This window comes from Meriones unguiculatus, chromosome 3 (genome assembly GCF_030254825.1).
Source record: "Meriones unguiculatus strain TT.TT164.6M chromosome 3, Bangor_MerUng_6.1, whole genome shotgun sequence".
NCBI classification, from domain to species: domain Eukaryota; kingdom Metazoa; phylum Chordata; class Mammalia; order Rodentia; family Muridae; genus Meriones; species Meriones unguiculatus.
In genome coordinates, this window is record NC_083351.1 from 148,324,821 (window position 1) to 148,346,369 (window position 21,549).

Consider the following 21,549-nt stretch of genomic DNA (forward strand, 5'->3'; position numbering starts at 1 on the left):
TCTCCATCCAGCCTTCCACCCGACAAAAACTAAACTCCAGACGCTGTCAAATTAGGAACTGATTCGTTTAGTTCATTGTCAACCTCAATATGAAGCCAATAAGATACATGCTGAATCAATAAAAAGGCCTGTAGCTGGGAGAGTGAAGATGAAGAACTCCTAGAAATCCCGCTTACCCGTGAGATCCAGAGTTCTATCCACAAAGATCACGGAAGCCCTCCCTGTAGCAGTCCTCTTCCTGTTCTTGGCAGGGGCATAATTTGCCAGATCTGTAGCGATGACCCGACTGAGGGAACCCACAGCGAAACATTCCTCTCGCACCCCTAGATGCTCACATAGAGAGCTAAGGCCTGACACGAGGCATCTGATGTACAGCAGCAGCTCTGGGGTCAGGGAGGCGGCATCCACCTCGGCCAAACTGTTCAGTCTCCTCTTGTCGGGTCTGGCACTGTTAAGAAGATGTACATCCCGAGGGAGCAGTGGGAAAAGGGTAGCAAAAGCAGGAGTAAATGCAAGGTGCGGAGCAGCAGGGGCGAGCAACAACGGGATGTGGAACACCTCAGCCGTGTAGTTCATGTTGCCCATCCACTCACACAGTTTCTCCTCCAGCTGTTCGAACACCGGCTGCTGCCCCTCTAGCTCGGCTGCCGCGGCCGCTGGTACGTGGTTAGCAGTGAGGTGGACTGCGTGGCTCACGGCCGTGACCACCACACAGTACTGAAAGTGACTGCGGCAAATGATATCTCGTAGAGTGTCTAATACCCGGCCTTTCAGCAGGCAGCTCAACACGAACACGGCCCGGGGCTGCTCGGCTCCACCGCCAATTGCGTGGGGCTCAAATTCCCTCAAGTTGCACGCAGGACCCTTTATCGCCTCCAGAAGCCTGCTTGATCCGCAGCTCCAGTGCAGGCTCTCTGCGCAGGCGGCGTCCAGGTAGACCACCGACCGCTTCACTTTGGCCAGCACCTGCTCCCAGCCTTGCTGGGCGAAAGACAGCACGCCCGCGGAGCTCATGGCTCGGTCCTCGCCGGGTCCCGGGAAAACTAGCCGGCTGATGGACAGGGACTTCGGTCAGAACTCAGGGCTTCCGGGTACTGAGTACCTTGAGACTTTGACAGTCAACACAGTCCACGTGGGCCTGCCTCTGACGCTCTCTGTGTGCGCGCGCGCGGTGATGACGTTCAAGGCGTTGATTGGCTGGTTCGGCGCGCGCGGGCCGGTGGGAGGATTGTCTAAGCGGGGAGGGAAAATGGACTGCGCTTAGAGATTCATCATCCTGAAAACTTGACAGCTGCTTTCTAGGAAAGAATTGAAAACGGGTTATGTTCATTCCTCTCTGTCAGCTCCTCCCAGTTAAGAATCCTCAGGAATAATAAACCCTACTCAGAAGTTTAATATCCTCAGCCCAGGCACTTCCCCATGTCAACTTTGAGCAGCTAGAGAAAATAGAAATAACTACTGCTACACAACAGTTGGTCATAGATAGGTTATCTTCTGCATCAATGCAAACATGCCTCGTGAAATACCTATTGGGTCCAGCAGGATGGCAAGCCAGATGGCCTGAGTTCGATCTTCAGGTCACAGCAAAACAGAAAGTTGTCCTCCGATCTCTACAGGCTCACCCTTGGAAGAGCACAAGTCCCCGCCCTCAACACACACAGTGAGATCCTGTCTCCCCAAACACACACATAATCAAAAGACTACTTTTCGGTTCACTTCACAGCTACTGAAATTTAGCAAACCCAAAGAGAATCATATCTCAGTTTGGAACCTGTTTTTATTTAATTGGGGAAGCAAGTATAAAAATTTACTATTTTAACGTCGCGTGTGTGCGTGTATGCGTGTGTGTGTTTCACTCAAGATCTCACTATATAGCCCTGGCTGTCCTGGAACTCGCTCCATGAACCAGGCTGGTGTAAACTCACGGAGATCGACCTGCCTGTGTCTCCCAAACATTGGGTATAAAGACATGTGTCGCCATACTTGGCCTCTCGACATCAACTTAGTAGTAATTTATTCGTTGTCTAATTATTATAACGAAGCACTTCTTTTCAGTACTTCTCAAGAGTCTATATCATATTAAACTATATCATTATTATCGGCATTATTTTGAGGTGGGGTCTTACTATGCCGCCCAGGCGGGTAGCTTATGAGCTTGAGTGAATCACTAACTTCAGCTTCCAGAATACCTGGAAGGTCAAGTGTGCACTACCAGGCTCAAATTAGTACCATCAACATCACTTCTAAGAATAAACCGCAATAAATAATAAACTGGAAAACAAACATACTTAGAATGAATGTGATAGTGCAGAGTGATGAGGTCATAACATGGGGAGTGAGAGGTGGCATACAAAATAGTAAATAACCTATCTTAGGGCTTTCCCATGGCAAATGGAGAGATAAAGAGACCTTAACCAAGGAAGCATATCCATACAAGGAATTTAGTTTGGGAGGAAGGAAGGAAGAGGCCTTTTAAAGATGGTTGTTAGTGATTTACAAGCTTCTCTACTTGGAGGAATCATTTTCAAAGCTTAGCTCAAGGGCTACCTCCACTACACAGGCACTTCTAATGCATCCGCCATCATCCATCAAGTCTTTGGTTTAGTCTAAACAATGCTTTGAAAGATTCCTTCCAGACTGGAGGGAAAAACCATTCACTCTGCAAAAGACTATCCGCTCTTTCGTGAAACCATCAAATTTTATTATAGATACACAGAACAATGAAGATAGAGATAACCACAGTGGCTTCTTACAGTATCCCCAAACAGGCAGTAAACCTTCTTTTTGCTTCTTCTGTCAAAGGCCAAGAAGATATTGTGTGTCACACAACAGATGGAAATGAAAGACAAAGAACGCAAAGGCAGATTTGGCCTAGTGAAGAGTCTCTGTCAAATAAGACATGTCTATCATACCCAGTGGAAGCAGCATATGGTCTAAAACAGAGTTATCACCTCTATTCTGCTCCCCGTGACCTCATCTGCATGCTCAGCTCATGTACATTCTGCCCGTCACTCCACTCCCAGTACAGTTCTCCTCTGTCTCAGGGCCTTTGCATGCTCCTAATCTCCCTGGCCAGTAGAGCCTATCCAGGAACCCACAACTCACTGCTTCTCTTCATCTAAGTACCTCCTTTTATTTATTTATTTATTTTTACCTCATCTTATTCGTGTTCCTGTACCACTTGCTATGTGGTGCAGCTACATTAACATTATATAACGATGTAGTCATTTACACCTCCTCCCTTTTAACCACTTTCCCCGAGTATTAATACAGCTATTATTATTATTATTATTATTATTATTATTATTATTTATGTTTTTTTCAAGACAGGGTTTCTCTGTGTAGTCTTGTCTGTCCTGGACTCCCTTTGTAAACCAGGCTACCCTGGAACTCCCAGAGATCTGCCTGCCTCTGCCTCCAGAGTCCTGGGATTTCAGGAGTGTGCCACCTTCCCCCACCCCAGCCACACCCAGCGCTATTATTATTATTAATCCTTAGCAACATGGTGTATTTCTATGTTCAGTATAGAAACTTTTACTGAACATAGAAAATGTTTTACTCTTTTATTAGAATAAAGTCTTTATAAAAGAAAGGATTTTTAATTGCCCAATCTATACAACCTTGAAGAGTCCCTGATACTTGGGTAGACTTTCCTACATATTTGAATCCAGAAAAGATTTTACAGAGATGATAGTCCTTAGAAGTTAAAACAAGGCAAAAATTTCCGACTGATGGGGCCCTCCCCCATCAGTCACTAATTAAGAAAATGCTATGCAGGTTTGTCTACAGCCTGAGCTTATGGAAGCATTTTCTCAACCGACCCTCATTTCCCTCATGACCAGTTTGTGTTAGAAACCGGCAGGCAAGTATGATTTTGTGCCAAGTAAACACGTGAGAGATGATGGCCTTCAAGATTTTCAAATAAACAAATGGTGGAGGGAGAAAAGCATCAGGGACCAAAAAGAACAATGGTGTAGTGTAGCAAAGGGAACTGGGGATTGGAAGGAAGGTTGGGGGAAGGGAACTTCAAAGAACACCAAACGCCAGAGCGAAAGCCACTCCGAAGAGCAAAGCTGTAATCCTTGAGGTAGGAGGAGCCAATGACTCTGCGCACGCGCAGTGAAGCTCAGGTGCCTGCGGCCGCGGAAGCAAAGCCACTTAGAGACGCCTAGCCGCTTGGGTGCTGCTGCGCATGCGCCGGCGGACCAGTGGCTGATTCTTCATGGTCGCCGCCTCCACCGAGGTCGGCCCTGGCTGGATTTGAGTCTCGCGCTCTCTCCGTTCGCTTACCGGCGGGTTCGCTCCCCATCTCGCGCCCCAGGACGGCGAGGCTGGGCAAAGGGTTGAAAGGGGGCTGTTGATCGCCGCCTTTAACTTGTGCGTGGGGCGGCCATGTCGGCCGGCGAGGTGGAGCGCCTGGTGGAGCTGAGCGGCGGGACCGGAGGGGATGAGGAGGAAGAGTGGCTGTATGGCGGTACGGAACTTCCTGTCTGTCTCCCGGGTTCTCTCGGGCCTTCCTCCCGGCGTCGCAGGCCTGGGCGTCCGGGGCCTCTCGTACTAGCTTGGCCGGCCTGAGTTAGGCCGAGCGCGGCCTGCACCTCCCGGCCCTCGCCCAGACCCGCAGCCGCTCACCGCGCGGTGGACGCGGGCCAAGGAGGCCGGGCAGCCCCGCTTCGCCCTCCTCCCCACCGTCCTGGCCTCCTCGCTTCTGTGCTCTCTGTTCATGCCCTTTCTATCGCTCCTGAGCTGCTTCGGTGTGTCTCTTGCTCGGTGGCTGTTGGGTGCCCCTCCTGGTTCCTTTCTTCCAGAAACAGTCATTCTGTAATAACAGCTGAATAAAGTTAATGCTGTAAAACTAAAGTCTTGTTTCTTGATGGTCAGTTTGTATGGAATGCACCTGCAAGGGTATCTCCTTGTCTGAAAGTCGTGCTTTTAAAATATTAATTAAGAGAGACAGAGATGGAATACACTATGGGTCCATAAAGAAAACCCTGAATTGTCTTCTGTGTTAAGGTGAAGTTTTGATTTTTTAAGAGACTGCTCTATAGTCCACGTCATAGTACCTCGTGACTTTTCCCGTAGGCTTGTTATTCAGTGATTTTGTATTTCTGTGTCCCCAGATTTAACGCATCATATACTTTGTTTTTCTGTAGGGGACATGTTTGATGTCTGGTTTTTAACTTTTAAGTCGTAACCTCTCCTGTTATACTATATTTGAAAGTATTTTGTCCTTGCCTAGAACATAAATTCTCGAACATAAATTGCTTTAGATTATATTTTAGTGGAAAGATTGAACATCAGGACTATTCTTAAAACGTGAAATGTGTTGGGTTTCCCTTACCAAGATGTGTGCGTCCTCTTTGCCTCTTAAAGTAAGCCTGTATTAGTAGCAGTAAAGCCTTGATTTTTTTTCCCGTAATAGATGTATCTTGTTTTATAAAGCGATCTAACTTTGGCTATGCTTGTAGGCCCATGGGACGTGCACGTGCATACTGATTTGGCAAAGGATCTAGGTTAGTGCTTGTGACGTTTCCTTCAGATTTTTATACTAGCTGCTTAAGCTTGGCTTCTTTATTTAAAATACTTTATTTTATTTTATTTGGTAGATGAAAATGAAGTTGAAAGGCCAGAAGAAGAAAATGCCAGGTTGGTGAACTCTCCTGTTGATGTTTTATGCAGATTGTGATATTAGCAGGTTGCCTAGTGTTTCATTGTAATCCTTGGCTTAATTACACTTTGACCAAAGTTTGGAGGACTTTTTCTATTTCAGGACCAATTCTGTCTTGGTTTCTAGTAGCTTATAGGACAGTTTTTTGGAGTTTGATATGTGCCAACTTTTCACTGTTGAATAACTTTTTATTCTTAAAGTTTAGTAGTGGAGTATATAAAATAGTTGGATTTTTTTTTTGTTTTATTTTGTTGTTTTGTTTTCCGAGGAAGGCGTTCTCTGTGTCCTCTTTGTAGCCCTGGCTGTCCTAGAACTGTGTAGATCAGGCTGGCCTCTAACCCAGAGATTCACCTGCCTCTGCCTCCCAAGCTAGGATCAGAGGGATGCACAACTATGCATGCCTGAATGTAGTCATTAAAATACTGAGAAAAAATAATTCACTGTCAGATTTTAAATAACAAGTGAAGATTGTTGCTTTCATCATTTATTGGTGTTTTTATAGTATAATTTACTTTAGGTGTGATTTCGTTTTTTTCTCTTTTTGAGACAGGCCCTCATACTGTGTAGCCCTGACAGACTTGGAACTCCTTTTGTAGACTAGGGTGGCCTTGAACTCAGGGACATCTGCCTGACTATACCTCCTAGAGTGTTGGAATTAAAGACACATGCTACTATGCCTGCCTCAGCTGTAATTTATTGCTTTACATTCCTTTAAATTCATAATGTATTTAATTTTTGGAAGGAAACTACTCACTACTATACCATGAACACAATAGATGGTTTTTAAAGTTGATTTTTCCTTGTTATTATGCAAAACTTATTATTTTTCAGTGTGTGTCTAGGGAACCAACATTTAATCAAAATTTCACTATACCTCATTCATATAAGTACGTGGCTAAATTGACTTTACCATGATCAAGGTAGCGGTCTGAAATAATGAATGGTTTTAAGAGAAGTTAAGGGCTGGAGAATTGGCTCAGTTGGGGAAATGCAGCATAAGCATGTGGACATGAGTGACATCCTAGGAGAGACATAGGTAGGAGCATCTAAAGAAAACGAAGAGGGTTGGGAAGGTACCCGATGTCTTTGGCCTCCACATGTATCTTACATACAGAACTCTTAAAGACTGTTTAGATTTTCAGAGTGGAGGGATTCATACTTCATACCTAGCATGATAGCTGTAATCCAAAAGATAAGACAGCTGTAGTGACAGATGTAATGGCTGTTTATACATTGCTATTGTAAAGTTGCAACTCTCTGGAAGGATATTCTGGCAGCTTCCTCAAATGGTTAAACATAGAGTCATCATTAGTTAAGCAGTCCTACTCACTTTAGATTAGAGAAGTGAAAACATACACGACCACAAGAACTTGAGTGTCGGTGCTTTTAGCACAGTTGTGGCTAGTCAGAAACTAGGAGATAACCCACCTGGCCCCCACTGCAAGTTAGTAGATTCAATGCGGTGTGCCCTTGGGGAAATATTTCGTGGTGGAAGGAAATCGAGTACTGACTGCTACAGTATGGATGAGCACATTGAGCATGTGTTAAGGGAAAGAAGCGACTAGGAAGGACGTGCATGGCTCAGTATAGAAAGTTCCCAGAACAGGCAGATAAATCCATAGCAATAGAAAGACCAGAGTTGTGGGGTAGAAGAAAAAGGGGTGACTGGTGAGATATGCAGGACTTCTTTTTGGGAATCTATATACACATTCTAGGATTTCTAGTGATGGTTACACTGTGAACAAAATATATCCCTTTAAGTATAGTCGTTAAATGGATAGATGTGACTTATTCCTAATTGCGTTTCTAAAATGAATATCGGCAGTGAAAGTCCATTACAAGTAAATTCTTTTTCATCAAAGAAAAGCACACTAAAACCAAAAACAGTGGAAACATGGAAATAAGGAGTGAAAGTAGAAATAGCTTCCAAAGAGCTGAAATTAGCAGTGTTCTTCCAGATATGTCCCCTCTTTTCTTTACTCATTTCTGGATTACCTGAAATTTAATGATTTATGTTTGGAGTTTATGTGTTTAGCTCACTTCCTTAAGAAGTTGGTAAGTCTAAAATGATTGAATGTTTTCTGCACATTCATTCATTAGGTGAGCAATCAAGTGTGTTACATGGTAAAGAGTTACAGTGAAATACACATCTTTTTGAGCTAATCCCTGTCTCTAGATTTTATTACTTAACTCTAATTCTGAGTTCACTTTGTGTTGGTTTCTTGTTTGTTCCGTTGTAAATTGTGTATTGTGTTTTGCCTGCATGTGTGTTCATGCACCATGCCTGTGGAGGACAGAAGGCATTAGATCTCTTGGGACTGCCATTCAGATGGTTGTGAGCTGCCGTGTGTGCTGGGACACAAACCTAGGTCCTGGAAGAGTAGCGTGAGCTCTGAATGCCTGAGCCGTCTCTCCGTCCTCAAGAGTTCACTTTCTCATGGTGCATGCTTGAATTCTCTGGGACACAGCATGGTAGTTCGTTTACTTTGGCCTCCTCCAAGTGCTGATGCCTATATTGGCTGTTAATTTTACTTGAAAACTTTTATGTGTCTCTCATCCCACGTGAGGACGTTTGCCTTTAAATCTTTACTTTTCTAGAAAAAGCTTATAACTTTATTATTCTTATCTCTTAATGGTGATGAGGAGTTAAAAGTTCTAAAGGTAAAGGACTATGTGTAATGAAGAAAGAGTTCAGACAGAGCCAGGCTTCAGCTTGGTATATCATTGCGTTATCCTGCCTGGGTCCCTGCAGTTGAATTTGGCCCTCTTCATTGTGACAGGTTCATTGCCGAAGCCTCTGTCCTTAAGCATTGCATTACACTGATGTTAGTGCTGTCATGCTTCACTTATACAGGCTTTAGCTGATTATAGTATTCTGCCCTATGAAACGGAAAGCACACTGAGGGCTCATTCCACCATTGCAGGCATGTGCATAATACCAGCAGGCAAGCAAAACTTGTTTATGCCTCTCTGGAAGTTTTTTAAGCAAAGTTAAGAATTATAGTAGTACATTTATCTTGAGTCCTGTGTTAGGACAGAAAAAGTTGAAGTTTTCTGCCTTTTTCCTTTTGTTTGCTTTAGTTGAGTATGATGTTCTTGGCTGCCACTAAGAAATATTAAAGAACTGAAGTTTAGGACAAATCAGTATGGCTCTAATGAAAAGAACATCGAGCTTGTCCAAAACTAAACGTTTACTTTGAAATGATACTAAAATTTCTCAGAGCCTTGGGCCAGATCAATTCATTGTTTTGTATGGTGTTTCTTTCTGTAAAATAGCTAAAGCTAACTGACAAGAAACTGACTTCACTATAGTTTTTTTAAAAAGCTGAAATTAGCAGTGTTCTTCCAGATAAGCCCCCTTTTTTCTCTACTCATTTCTTTATCTGAAATATCTGGAAGTATTATTTTTGGTTAGTGGCTTAAGTCTCATGGCAGTGTGAATGTTTCATTGTCAACTGAAACAATTTTTGTTGCAAAATGACAAGTCAAATTTGCACAAAGCAGATAATAAAGATTCAGAGTTAAAGTGGTATGGTGTGCAGTAAAACTTGAATTGTGTCCTACCATCAAATTGTATTTCTTTAAGGATATTGTTGGGCAAGCCAGGTAGTGGTGGCCCACAACTTTAATCCTAATACTCAGGAAGCAGAGGCAAGTAGATCTCTGTGGGTTCCAGGCTTGCCTGGTCTGCAGAGCAAGTTTCAGGACAGCCAGGGCTGTTAAACAGAAACCCTGTTTTGAAAAAGAATGGGGGAAAAAATGTTGGGCAGGGAGTGGTGGTACAGGCCTTTAATCCAGCATTTAGGAGGCAAAGGCAAGCAGATCTCTTGATTTTGAGGTTAGCTTGGTCTACATAATTCAAAGACAGCCAGGGATATGTCAACTGATTGTCTCAAATAACCCAGCCATTACTTCCATCTAAGTATTTGTTTCATGCCTGTCAACAGGAAAGCAGATAGATTTGCTAGTCTTGTTTTTATCATCCAGTAGAGCTAATGACTTTGGAAAATCTTATCAATGTTAGCCTGATGATAGGGTAATCTGTTCTTGAAGCAGCACATCTGACTTATCTGCTCACTTTCTTTTTTTGCAGTACTAATCCTCCACCTGGAATTGAAGAGGAAGCTGCTGAAAATGGCGTGGCAAAACCGGTAACATACATCTCAGGCTTTGAAACCCTGTTACCCTGTTACTCTTGTGTTTAAAATCTGTGTTAAGAACTTGAGTTTACAAATAGAACCAGCATTTAACATAACTTTGAGCATCCTGTGTGACTTGACCTCCTCTGATGTCAGCTGCTGCATCTGATATCATCAGAAGAGCATGGAGAACTTAGTGAGGAGAAAAAGAGTGGGAAGAAACTTCAGAAGGGAACATGGCATCAACAAAGAATCAAATAGTTGTAAAGCAACTGACTGTCATACGTGAGCTTGGTTTCCAAAGCCAACATTAAGTCCATAACCTAAAGCTGACAGTTTCTTAGGAATGCTCTCTGAATGTGATACTCCCTGACACTGTGACTATTAAAATGGTGATTGGGATGTCCTCTGATGTTTACACATTTCACTCCTGAACAGAGACGGAAACGTGTTTTCTTTTTACTTGAACTTATTAAAAAACAAACAAACAAACAAAAAACATTTTGCCTAGGTTATCTAACACTGTGTAACTAAAATATAATAGCTTTTTAGATCCACACTAAAACCATTGTAAGCAGATCCATTGTAATTTGAAAGGTACATGCTTCTTCAATCATCCACTTGTTGAGTTTCTTCATACTATAATTGATGACCTTGCAAAATAAATCTGAAGTAGTGTAGTATCTAAGATAAAATTCTTTAAAAAGAAGTACTTCAGAAATTCTTAGGAGTCAAACATTTTTGAGGTTCAATGTCAGTATTAAAAACTACCAAATAGTTAACAGAGCATGTATTATTGTTATCTGAAAGATGGCAATAAAAGTTCTCTTTCTTAGTCATAAGCTTATTAATTATTGTAGATCAAGTTGGGATAACAATTTTATAAGTTTGTAATTTGTACTCTAAAACTATTTTTAAAAACAGAATAAATAATGTTGTGTTTATTAGTATTAAATGCTGAATTGGATTATTTAATGCATTTTGTAATTGTTTATATTGGTGTAGAAAGTGACTGAGACTGAAGATGACAGTGATAGTGACAGTGATGATGATGAAGATGATGTTCATGTCACCATAGGAGACATTAAAACTGGAGCACCACAGTATGGGTAAGTTATTATTCTCTTCCTTGGCAGGGTCATGTGTGCCATGGCTTGCATGTGTAGTTCAGAGGACCCTTATAAGACTCTTATGTTTCCACTCAAGTTGTGGGCTTTAGTCTGAGTCACCTTGGGGCCCTGAGTTATGCCGGTCTGAATTCACATTGTGGAGACACTCAGTGGATTGTCTAGGGTGATTCTGTTGATTTTCATGTTTTCTGTCTTGCCAGGAAATGAAAGAACTTTGTTACAGTTTCAACAGGTGGTTACTTTGCACCTGCAGTTAATTACATACTTGGAAGCAGCAGTGTCTGATTGCATTTAAAACAGCTTTGCTACAGAATAGGCTAGTATGAGTTCTTTGGTTAGAATTAGAACAATGAAATTGTAGTTTGCATTTGTTATTTTTTCATTTTATTATACAAGCCTTAATTTAGGTCTTTAATTTTATATCCAGTACAAAGTAACATATTGCTTCTTGGCTGCCATAATTTATTGTTTTGAGTTAATTATCTGTTGGGCCTTCTAGGCCACTGTGCTGGCAGCAAGATTTATGTCCCATAAACTGTACCAAGTAGATGGACTATAGTACAAAGAGATATTGAAGGATTGAAAGAAAACATTAAAATATGGATTGCAGTTTTGTTATGGTGGTAGGATTAATAGTTCTTTGGGGTTTACAAATTAGCTGTATAATATGACTACTAAAACTTTTTCCTTGTCTTTGGGAGGTTGATTTGTTTTGATGATGATTAACCATTTAGAATGGGATGAAGTGGAATTTCAGTGTTGTCCCAGATAGCTAAGATTGTTAAACTTTTAAAAATGTTTAAAAGTTTTAAAAATGTTTAAAAATGAGAACTGTTTGTTTATTGTTCCTTAGTTTGTTTATGGATTGAGGGCTTTGGTATTTGCTTTGCTCTTATACTTCTGTCCTTTTTTTTTTTCTTTTTCTTTATAGACCTTGAACTCAGAGATCACCTGTCTCTGCCTCCCAAGTCCTGGGATTAAAGGCATGTGCCACCACACCCAGTTCTTGAGTTCTTTACATATTTTGTATATTAATCCTCTGTTATATAGGCTGTCTCTGCTCAGTTGTTTGCTTTGCCCTTTGAGCGAGTGAATTTTGTGTAATTCCATTCTGTCAGGGCTTGGTTTCACTTCCTAAACTATTAGATTCATTTTCAGATAGAACTTGCTAAGTGCCTCTTAGATTGTTTTCCTTAGCATACCAGTTTTGTTCTTTAACCAGTTTCAGTAGTCTTGCTCAGGGTGAGATACAAGGATGTCGTTTCATTCTTCTGTAGGTGGACATTTGTTGAAGTGTTGATGTTTTGTTGATGCTCAGTAGTTGTGTGAGATTACTCCTAAATCCTTTGCTCCATTGATCTGTTGTCTGTGATTGTGCCAGAACTGTGTTTTTGTTACTGGCTCTGCAGTCTATTACAGTCAGGTGTGGTGATATTTCTGGCAATGTTCTTTCAGATTGCTTTGAGTATATGCTCCCATGTGAATTTTAGAATTTTTTTTTTTTTTTTTTTTGTAAAGAATGTCTGTTGTATCCAATCAAATCTACATTGTTTTTTGCTGATAATGCCATTTTCACAGTATTGTTTTTATTGGAGAGGTCTTAGGCTTCTTAGGTTTTCCTTTTTTGTTGTTTGAATGAGATTGATTTCCTGATTTCTTTCTCCCTATGTTCTTTTTTAGTATATAGGTGTGATACTGATTTTAAAAAATAATATATTTTGCTCTTTGACAATTTTACATGTTTATAAATAGTAAAGTCTGGCTACTCGATTTTCTGTAGAGTCTATAGGGTCTACAAGTAGAGTTGTTATTTGCTAAAAGAAATTTTTGGTGTTTTCCTTCCCTTTTATTTCCCATTTCTAAAGTTAAAGCTTTAAGCTCTATCTTGTGGAAAGTGCACATGCTTGTTTCATTACTGACTTTAGTGGAATCATCCCACACATGCTGGCGGTACATTTGAATGTCATGCCAGTTTGCCATGTAAAGATACTTTCCGTCCATTTCTAATTTCTTGAGGATTTTTATTGAAGGGAGGTCAGACTGAATCAAAGGTAAAAATTAGAAATAATAACATTATTTTGGTAATGGTGGCTATTGGACTCAGAACCTTCCCAGTGCATGCTAGACAAGTGCTCCTTCACCACAGCCCACAAAAAACACTACTGAGCAGAACAAAAGCAAAAATTATCAAAGGTCCAGCTAGTTGAAATTTTAAGGGAAAAGAATGAAATGAAATAACATGAGTATAATGTGAAACATAACTCCTTCATAGGCTTGAGTATAATCTGAAAGCTTACTAATCTTTTGTTCACAACAAAGCATTCTTACCTGGTCCCCCGTGTCTCCTTCTCTCCCCCAAACAGTGTCGAAAGCTATTTCAGTTAACACTGATACTTAATTTTATTTTTTTCTACTCATTAAAAATATGGTACTTTTTTATTGGTGGTTTTTATTTGTTTGTTTTGGCTTTTTTTTTCTTTTGGCTTTTTTTGTTGTTGTTGGTGGTGGGTTTTTTTGGTTTGGTTTGAATTTTGTTACTTGGTCCTGGAACTTATTATCGAGACCAGGCAGACCTCTAACACAGATATTGTCCACCTTTGCCTCGTGAGCACTGGAATTAAAGGGGTGTGCCATTGTGTCCAGCAACAAACTCGTTTAAAGAAAATTATAGTAAGACCCTAGTGGTCTACGTGACTTGGTCAGAGTTGTACACTAGTTGTGTTTGAACATGGGTTGGTTTAACTTCAACTCTTTGCCATATGGATATTACTACATTTAAAATGTGACTTGGTGTTCTCATTTATGTATGTGTGTGTATATACGTGTATACATGTATATACGTGTATATGCACATATACATATGTATGTGTTTGTGTAGTCACAACCCAGATATAGATGGAGGATATTGCAGGTGTCCTGGAAGATTTCCCTTTGCCCTTTAGTTAGTAACTTCTTGTTAACACTGTTTCTCTTATTCTCCAGATTCATTGTTTCACATTTCTTCTAAGGGAATTCATTTTTATGAATGCAATACTCCATGTGAGAAAGACTGAAGTGGGTGATGGGATTTGGCAGTGTGCAGGCCGCTTTCCTCACTGCGGTATTGCTAGATGTTCAGGAATTGGGAGGTGACAGCAAAGGTTTTTCTCAGGATATTTACTGTAATGGCGTAGTGCGGGAGTAGCTGGGAGACTTTTGAGATGGGAAAAATTATATTTAAAAAAAATTATTTGAGATGGGAAAATGTCAGGCCTTTAAAAGAAAATTAGTTTAGGGGGCTGGAGTTCGCACTGGTTCTTGCAGGGGATGTGGGTTCAGTTCCCTGCACCCACATGGTGCCTCAAAACAATCTGTAACTCCAGTTCCAAGGGATCCCATGCCCTCTTCTGACCTCTTTGGACACCAGGCACACTTGTGATGTACATACATGTAGGCAAAACAACTCATACACATAAAATAATCTTAAAAAATCGTGGTCTACATACATGTAGGCAAATAAATGTGCACATAAAATAATCTAAAAATTTTAAGAATTAGTTTTTATTCTGTAATAACTAAATAAGAAACTTGAAAAATTAGTGTAAAATTTGTGAATACCGATTCATTCACTTACTCTGGGTTTATAACATGTTGACTATCTTCCTATTTTGTTGCTATATGTTTTTGAGGTTAATTTTTATTCTGTTTTTAGGAGTTATGGAACAGCACCAGTAAATCTTAATATCAAGGCAGGGGGAAGAGTTTATGGAAATACAGGTAAAATTCACAGCTTCATCACTATGAAAATAGGGCGTAATAGCTCAGATAGGCCCTGAGTAGATTGTATTAGCTCTTTTCATGAGTAATGCTTGACTACCTGTGATACACATAAGTGGCCTATGAGGGACATCTCAGCTCAGACAGCAAACATGTGTCCTCTTCTGATTGTGCTGCTTTGCTTGTTTTAAAACCTTTTAAGAGAAACTTTTCTTTACTCACAAAGCATATAAAACAGAAAGTTAACACGTGGACATTAGTATTAGCAACTACGTTGATGTAGTGGTCATTGCTTTTGTCTCTTGAGATAGTACCTCATGTAGCCTAGGTTGTCCTTTACCTAGCTGTGCACCCTGAGCTCTCCTTAAATTCCTGTTTGCCTTCCTTTCCCAGGTGTGTAGATGATAGGCATGTGCTGCCATGCTAGACTGTAATGTCTAAAGCTCTGACCTTTCCATCCTGTTCATCTTAAGAATTTCATCGCGAAGTTTGGCTTTGTTTAGTTTTATGAATGGTCAGGACGGATGGTAAAGGGTCTCTTATGTTCTCTCTTTTTGTCTTCTAGCTTCTTGCTAATGTAGCCTCTTTCCATTTTGCATTTCTGTAAAATAGGAACCAAAGTCAAAGGGGTAGACCTCGACGCGCCTGGCAGCATTAACGGAGTCCCACTCCTGGAAGTAGATTTGGACTCTTTTGAAGATAAGCCATGGCGGAAACCTGGTAGGATTATTTTGGATAACATTAATCTCAAAACAGATTTTTAGTGTAGAATGATCAGAAAAATGTTTTTGAGGAGCAACATGAAATACTCTCTTTTACAGTATCGTTTTATTGTCCTAAGCAAATAATGAGTATTGAGGACTTGAATGAGTAGTAACTCTCATTAGTCCCTGGAATTAACATAAATGCAGGCTCACATTATTTATAATAATGCCATTTCTAAAGGACATCATTCTGATCAAAATGTTTTCTAGTCTTTGCTTCATTTTGGTAATTTTGAGAACTAGTGAAAATTTAAGGGATGTTATGACAATCCCATAAAAATACATTTTAATGTTTCTCTTAGCATATATTTATTCGTAACTATGGATCTCATGGCATTTCCATACATGTGTATAGTGTCCTTCAGTCATATCCACCCCTTTGTCCTTTTCAGCGCCATCCAATCCCACTAATATTACTCTCTTCAAAGCTTGCCCCTTCTACTTTCATGTCTTCCCGAAGTTGCCATTTTTGTACCACACTGTATGGTGGTGTGCTGCTGCCATAGAGTTAAAATATGTGCATCCTAAAAGTGTATCTCATCTTTAGGTGCTGATCTTTCTGATTATTTTAACTATGGCTTTAATGAAGACACTTGGAAAGCTTACTGTGAAAAACAGAAGAGGATACGGATGGGGCTCGAAGTTATACCAGTTACTTCAGCAACAAATAAAATTACGGTAATTAGGAACCTTTCCAGAGTGACCCTGCCTTTTCCACTGTTCCACTTTGATTCCCCAAGTAAGCCACTTTCCCCCCCCCAAAGAGGTGATTAAATGCTCTGTAACAGTTTAGTTTTGTTTTGTTCTCATGACCGTGTTTGTTTATTTCCCCCTCCTTCCCCTTCACTTCCGTATTAATGGTTACCGTATGTTTTCAGTTGAAATCAGACTAGCCACAGCTAGTTTGTTTTTACGTGGCCTGTCAGTTAAAAGTTGTGTGGTATCTTAATGGGGAATATGTTATTTAACTTAGGCCGAAGACTGTACTATGGAAGTTACACCAGGTGCAGAGACCCAAGATGGCAGATTCAATCTTTTTAAGGTGAATTTTAGTGAATTATCCTTGGTTGCTCTCATTTTTTTGTTCTTGAGTCTGCTCCCATCCCATTGGTCAGGGGAGAAAATTAAAGTGGAGATAGCTACCTTTCTTCCAAACCTTCAGCTTCCTGGTGACTTACTCATTTGCTGATTGTTGTTTACTTTTGCAAGCATGTGACTTTATAGCCTGTCACACTAACAAATGCCAAATAAAACTGTTGTCTGCTGTATTCTGTGAGATAAGGATAGCACACGCTTGGATATGAAGGTTGTGGTCACAGGTTCAGTTCATTTTCCTTAATCTGCTTTCAGAGTATCGGGTTTTGTGACATTTCCAATTTTTAGTTTTTGTGGGTTAAAACATGTGATTAGTCATTTCTGGCTTTCAATTTTTCCTTTTTTCACCTGGGTACTTTCTGGAGATTGGTAATTTATATTTTTTGTTAAACATAATTTTAAACATTTGCTAATTTTGTGTTATTATTAAGTATTGCTTATGATGTTAAACTTCAGAACTTTTGGTATAGTTGTTAGTACAATAATATGGATGACTACCTTCTTTTAAAAAATTTGCATTTTGTGTGTATGTAATATCAGGGAACTCAGAGGATAGTGTGCATGAGTTGGTTCTCTCTTTCCATCATGGGATACCAGAGAAGTAAACTCAGGTTATAAGGTTAAAAGGCAGGAACTTTTATTTTACCCTCTGAGCTATCTTGCCAGCCCTTAGGTTCTCAAGTTTTATGAACTGGAGTTAAATTTTGTTTGGCCATAAGCTCTGATGTTTAGCGTGGTTTTAGTAAATCAAGCACGTATACAGCTGTGTCCTCAAGTGTTAGGTAATGACAGTCTCATGCTTTAGCTACTCAGATTTTGAATGTAATCCTGAGGGCAGCATCTGAGGACACATGTGGGTAGTTAGGATTCAAAGTGACCAGGCAGTGAAGGTGTTCAGGAGTGCTTAAATAAGTATGCTTTAAAGAAATGAAGTATTGAACTTGGAAAACTGACAGTTTTTGCACGTTTACCACCTGTCCAATCTTGTGTCTTTTCACCTCCTACCTGCTGTAGAGATGCCCATAGTTATACCTGTACAGTGTAAGCACTCCCTCCATTTTAAAACCCTTTCTCTCTCCCACTGTCTTCTTCACCTTCTCCTGTTCATTTTTCTTCCCACCTTTTAGTTGACTACACCAAACAATGTGTTAGACATGGCCTCCTCCCTGCTGTAATGGGAAGCTAGGTATTCAGTAAATAGTACGCCAACAATTACATATTTATGTACCCCATGCTATTTGAAAGACCGCAGAAGTGACAGCAAAGCAGTATCTCAATCCGTTAAATTTTTTAAGAAATATTTATTGGTTAGTCCACATTCTGTTTTCTAGACAGGTAGGATACAGATTTTTATATGTAGTCAGTGTCTTCAAAGGTCTTGTTACACTGACGGTAGGCAGATAGTTTCATACAACAATATACTCGGATAATGATGCTAATACGAAATTTTAAGAAGAAAATAGAAAGTGACAGGTGTGAGGCTGGGAATGGTAAAGGAAGTCTGTACTACTCCAAGGGATAATTTGAATGACAGTAGTCCTCTTAGGGCTGTTGAAATACATGGTGAGATTTCTTGTGCATGTGTGAAACTGTGGGTAGTTCTAAACGCTATGTACTCTGTTTTCTTCCCCACGTGCATATGCACAGTAAAGTTTAATTTACAAATTAGTCACAGGTAGTGATTAATAATAACAATTCAGAGCCATAAAAGTTATGTGAATATGCCCCAAATAATTACTGTACTCTAGATCGTAGCAACCTTAGCATAAGATGACTTTTCTTTTGATGCTAAGTCAATAACTGTACTGAGCGGAAGTACTTGACAACTTCTCTTTGCCATCTCTGAATTGGCGGCCTCAATACCTTTGTGCTTTAGAAAAATTTTTAAGTAAAGTAGGGGTTAGTCAGACATTAACACTTTGCTACCCTCACAGTCATTTTAGTATCTCAGCTGAATAATTAGCAGGATGCTCGTACGCATATGGTTGCATAGACAGAGGGATGGCTCATGTTCAGGTGAGATGGAGTTGGAAAGGTGTGGAATTATCATATTACTCACAGTTTGCATGGCTTAACTTATGAACTGTCAGTTTTTGGGAATTTCCCACTTAAGTTATTTTAGTATGTTTTAACTACAAGAAAGCAATAGCATAGATTGAGGTCAAGAAAGCTCTTTTACTTGAATTAGAAGAATTTGTGAGAAGATCTGCAGAAAGGATATTCTGAACCCCCTCCCAAAATAGTTAATACAGAAAACCCTGACAAGAGAGGCGCTTAAGTGTCCAAAAACAAAAAAAGACAAGAAAAAGTCGATCATAGTTGCTTTAGTAAAGATGAGTGGAGGAAGAGCAGGAAGAAGCAAGTGTAAGGGTGTACAGTATACAGCCACATATAAGAAGCTGCTCTGATCTGATTGAGTTGGCAGTTAAAGCATCTTGAGCAGAGTGGAGACAGGAGTTGGCTTGCTTTTGGGGAAGACTTCTGTGGCTCCATACAGAGGGTATAGTCCACAGCTTTAGGAGCAAGGGTAAAGAGTACCTGTCCTGGCAGCTGCCGTACACCGATGGGTTTGACTATAAAAATAAAGTTGACATCCTGTATATTAGCAGGCGTTAGATAATACCTGTAGTGTTTTGTTTTCTTAAAGAAGTTTAGTAGGTGATGGTGCCACTCTTATTAGTATGAGGATAATATGGAGAGGATCGGAATAGGGGAAATGGGTAATTAGTTTAGTTTACGCCATAATTTTTGAAGTGTCAGTTTGATATTCTAAGAAATAAAATATAAATTGCTGCCATTCACAGGGACAGTTGGGACTTAGAAGGTTATCTATATTCCTGATCCTTTAGGCAGGGTAATGTGTTTCTTTTTTGTTTCACCTTTTACACACACACCCTTTTTTTTTTTCTTTTTTTTAAAGTCAGTTCCCCACCCCACCCCTTGTGTGTGTGCGTGTGTGTGTTTGGCTGTGTGTCAGCACATACATGCTGTGGTGCATTTGAGAGGAGCAGAGGACAGCTTTCAGGAATTGGATCTTTCCTTTTATGTGGATATCAGGAATTAAAACTTGGAAATAAGCAGCCGTATACCTTGAACCACCTCACTGGTTCTTATCCCATATTTTTTCATAGCATTTTATTATATTGTGCTCACTCTTTTTATTATTTTCTCAGAGACTTGGGGTTTTGTTTTTCTTTTGGTAGTCTAAGCTTTTGGAACACAGTATATAGTTAATAGATGTTTGGTAAATGAACTATTTATTTCCCCTGTCACCACATCCTGGCATTTCATCTGACAGATGTGTATCAAATCAATTTCAATCTTTCTTAGTGATGATCATCATATCCCAACAGGATCCATACATTTTAAATGAACTTGCTTTTACTAAGCAGTAGAATTCAGTTTCAAATACACCCAGTGTTAAGGCTTGATTATAGGTAGGTGCCAGTCAGGGGTAAAACCAGTCACTAGTTAATAGAGACTGACTCTTTAGGTGAATACCTAGTTTTATTTTATTGAAATTTGTTAAATAATATTTTTTATTTAATGACATAATTACATTAGTTCCCCCTTTCCATTCTTTCATCCAACCTCTCCCATGTGTCCTCCTTGCTTTCAAATACATGGCCTCTTTTTTAAAAAGTGTTTTTACATATATACATATGTTCCTAAATATAATCCACTTAGTCGTGTTGCGTCACTTTTTTATTTCAGTTAAATTTTTTTTCATGCAATATACTTTGAAGCATATTCTTTTTCCTCCCAGAGCTTCTACCCACCCAACTTTGTTCTGATTCTTTCTTCCTCTATCTTATAAAAAAAAAAAAACTAAAACTAAATCAAAACAAAACAAAAACCTAGAAGACAAAAATGCCAAGACAAAACAAAAGTGTACCACAAAACCATGTAGTCCATTTTGTATTGGTTAACTTCTGGGCATGAGGCCTAACCTGTAGTGTAGTTGATAGACCCAGTGGACTCCACTGGAGAAAACTGATTTTCCTTTTCTCAGCAAATATCAACTGCAAATAGCTTCTTGGTTAGGGGTGTAACTTTATGTCCACTTTCCCTTCTCCATGCTAGTATTTATCTAGTTTGAATTTTTGCCAGTCTTATTTATGCTCTCAGTCTCCATGAGTTCATATGTGTATTGTGAATGAAGTTCATTCCTTAGAATCATTCATGACTTCTGGCTCTCACACAGTCTTTGCACTTCTGCATAGGTTGCTGAGTCTTGAGGGGAGGGGTTTGTGCTAATTACCATCTATTGCAGTAAGTGTCTCTGATGAATGTTGAGTGATACCCTGAACTATGAGTGTAGCAGCAGTTTGTCATTAGGAGTAATTTTATTGCTATGTTTTTTTTTGTTGTTGTTGTTGTTGTTTTGTTTGTTTTTTTTTAGCAGCATGAAAGTAGGTTTCCTCCAGAGATCATGATCCAGCTAGTCCCAGGTGCTTGATCCCTTTAATGATGTCGGATAGAGGTTCCATCTTGTGGAATAGGCCTTAACACTAATAAAAAGGGGTTGATTACACCCATAATATTTGTGCCACTGTTGCCCCAATATATTTTGCAGGCAGATGGCTGTTGGATGCAGTATGGCTGGGTAATATTGATGACTACTTTTCTCATCTGGTAGTATGCAAAGTACCTTTCAGGACCATAAATGTTAGTCAGTAGGTGTGAAGTATTTACTTGGGCACTAGTTCGATTCCCAGGAGCAGATTCTTCACATTAGTGTTACAGCAGATCACATTCTAAAATCGAAAATGCTCAGAATGGCTAGTAAAGCTTGTGAGTAAAGAAGAGGAAGATTCTTTAAGGCTTTCTTTGAAATCAGAAACATAGAGTCATAACCAATTACATCCTAGACTAATTTACTTTGTTCATGAGTAATTTATGAATCTCCAAGAGTTACAGTTGATTGGGGCTTCTCAGTGACAAACTGAACATTTTAGTAAATATAACATTATCCTTAAATCCATCTTTGATGCCTT

General features: G+C 39.8%; 2 protein-coding genes across 12 annotated transcripts in view; one reads left to right on the forward strand and one right to left on the reverse strand.

The window, feature by feature from the left end:
* Scfd2 (sec1 family domain containing 2) overlaps positions 1–1,153 on the reverse strand; it is a 307,046-nt gene extending 305,893 nt beyond the window's left edge. The window contains exon 1 of the mRNA XM_060380761.1: positions 177–1,153. Within this exon, the coding sequence (XP_060236744.1) occupies positions 177–1,014 (838 nt within the window). The 5' untranslated portion in view covers positions 1,015–1,153. The remainder of the gene's footprint in view (positions 1–176) is intronic.
* Positions 1,154–4,155: 3,002 nt separating this feature from the next.
* Positions 4,156–21,549, forward strand: part of Fip1l1 (factor interacting with PAPOLA and CPSF1) — a 59,950-nt gene continuing 42,556 nt past the window's right edge. For 2 of the 11 annotated variants that reach the window (XM_021664737.2, XM_060380767.1), the window contains exons 1-9: positions 4,164–4,474; positions 5,469–5,513; positions 5,607–5,646; positions 9,762–9,819; positions 10,813–10,916; positions 14,629–14,693; positions 15,306–15,413; positions 16,005–16,135; positions 16,431–16,499. In XM_021664737.2, coding sequence (XP_021520412.1) covers positions 4,393–4,474; positions 5,469–5,513; positions 5,607–5,646; positions 9,762–9,819; positions 10,813–10,916; positions 14,629–14,693; positions 15,306–15,413; positions 16,005–16,135; positions 16,431–16,499 — 702 coding nt within the window. In that variant the 5' untranslated portion in view covers positions 4,164–4,392. Of the gene's footprint in view, positions 4,475–5,468; positions 5,514–5,606; positions 5,647–9,761; positions 9,820–10,812; positions 10,917–14,628; positions 14,694–15,305; positions 15,414–16,004; positions 16,136–16,430; positions 16,500–21,549 lie in introns of all 11 variants that reach the window. The other 9 variants (XM_021664735.2, XM_021664736.2, XM_021664738.2 and 6 more) reach the window with 7 other exon arrangements.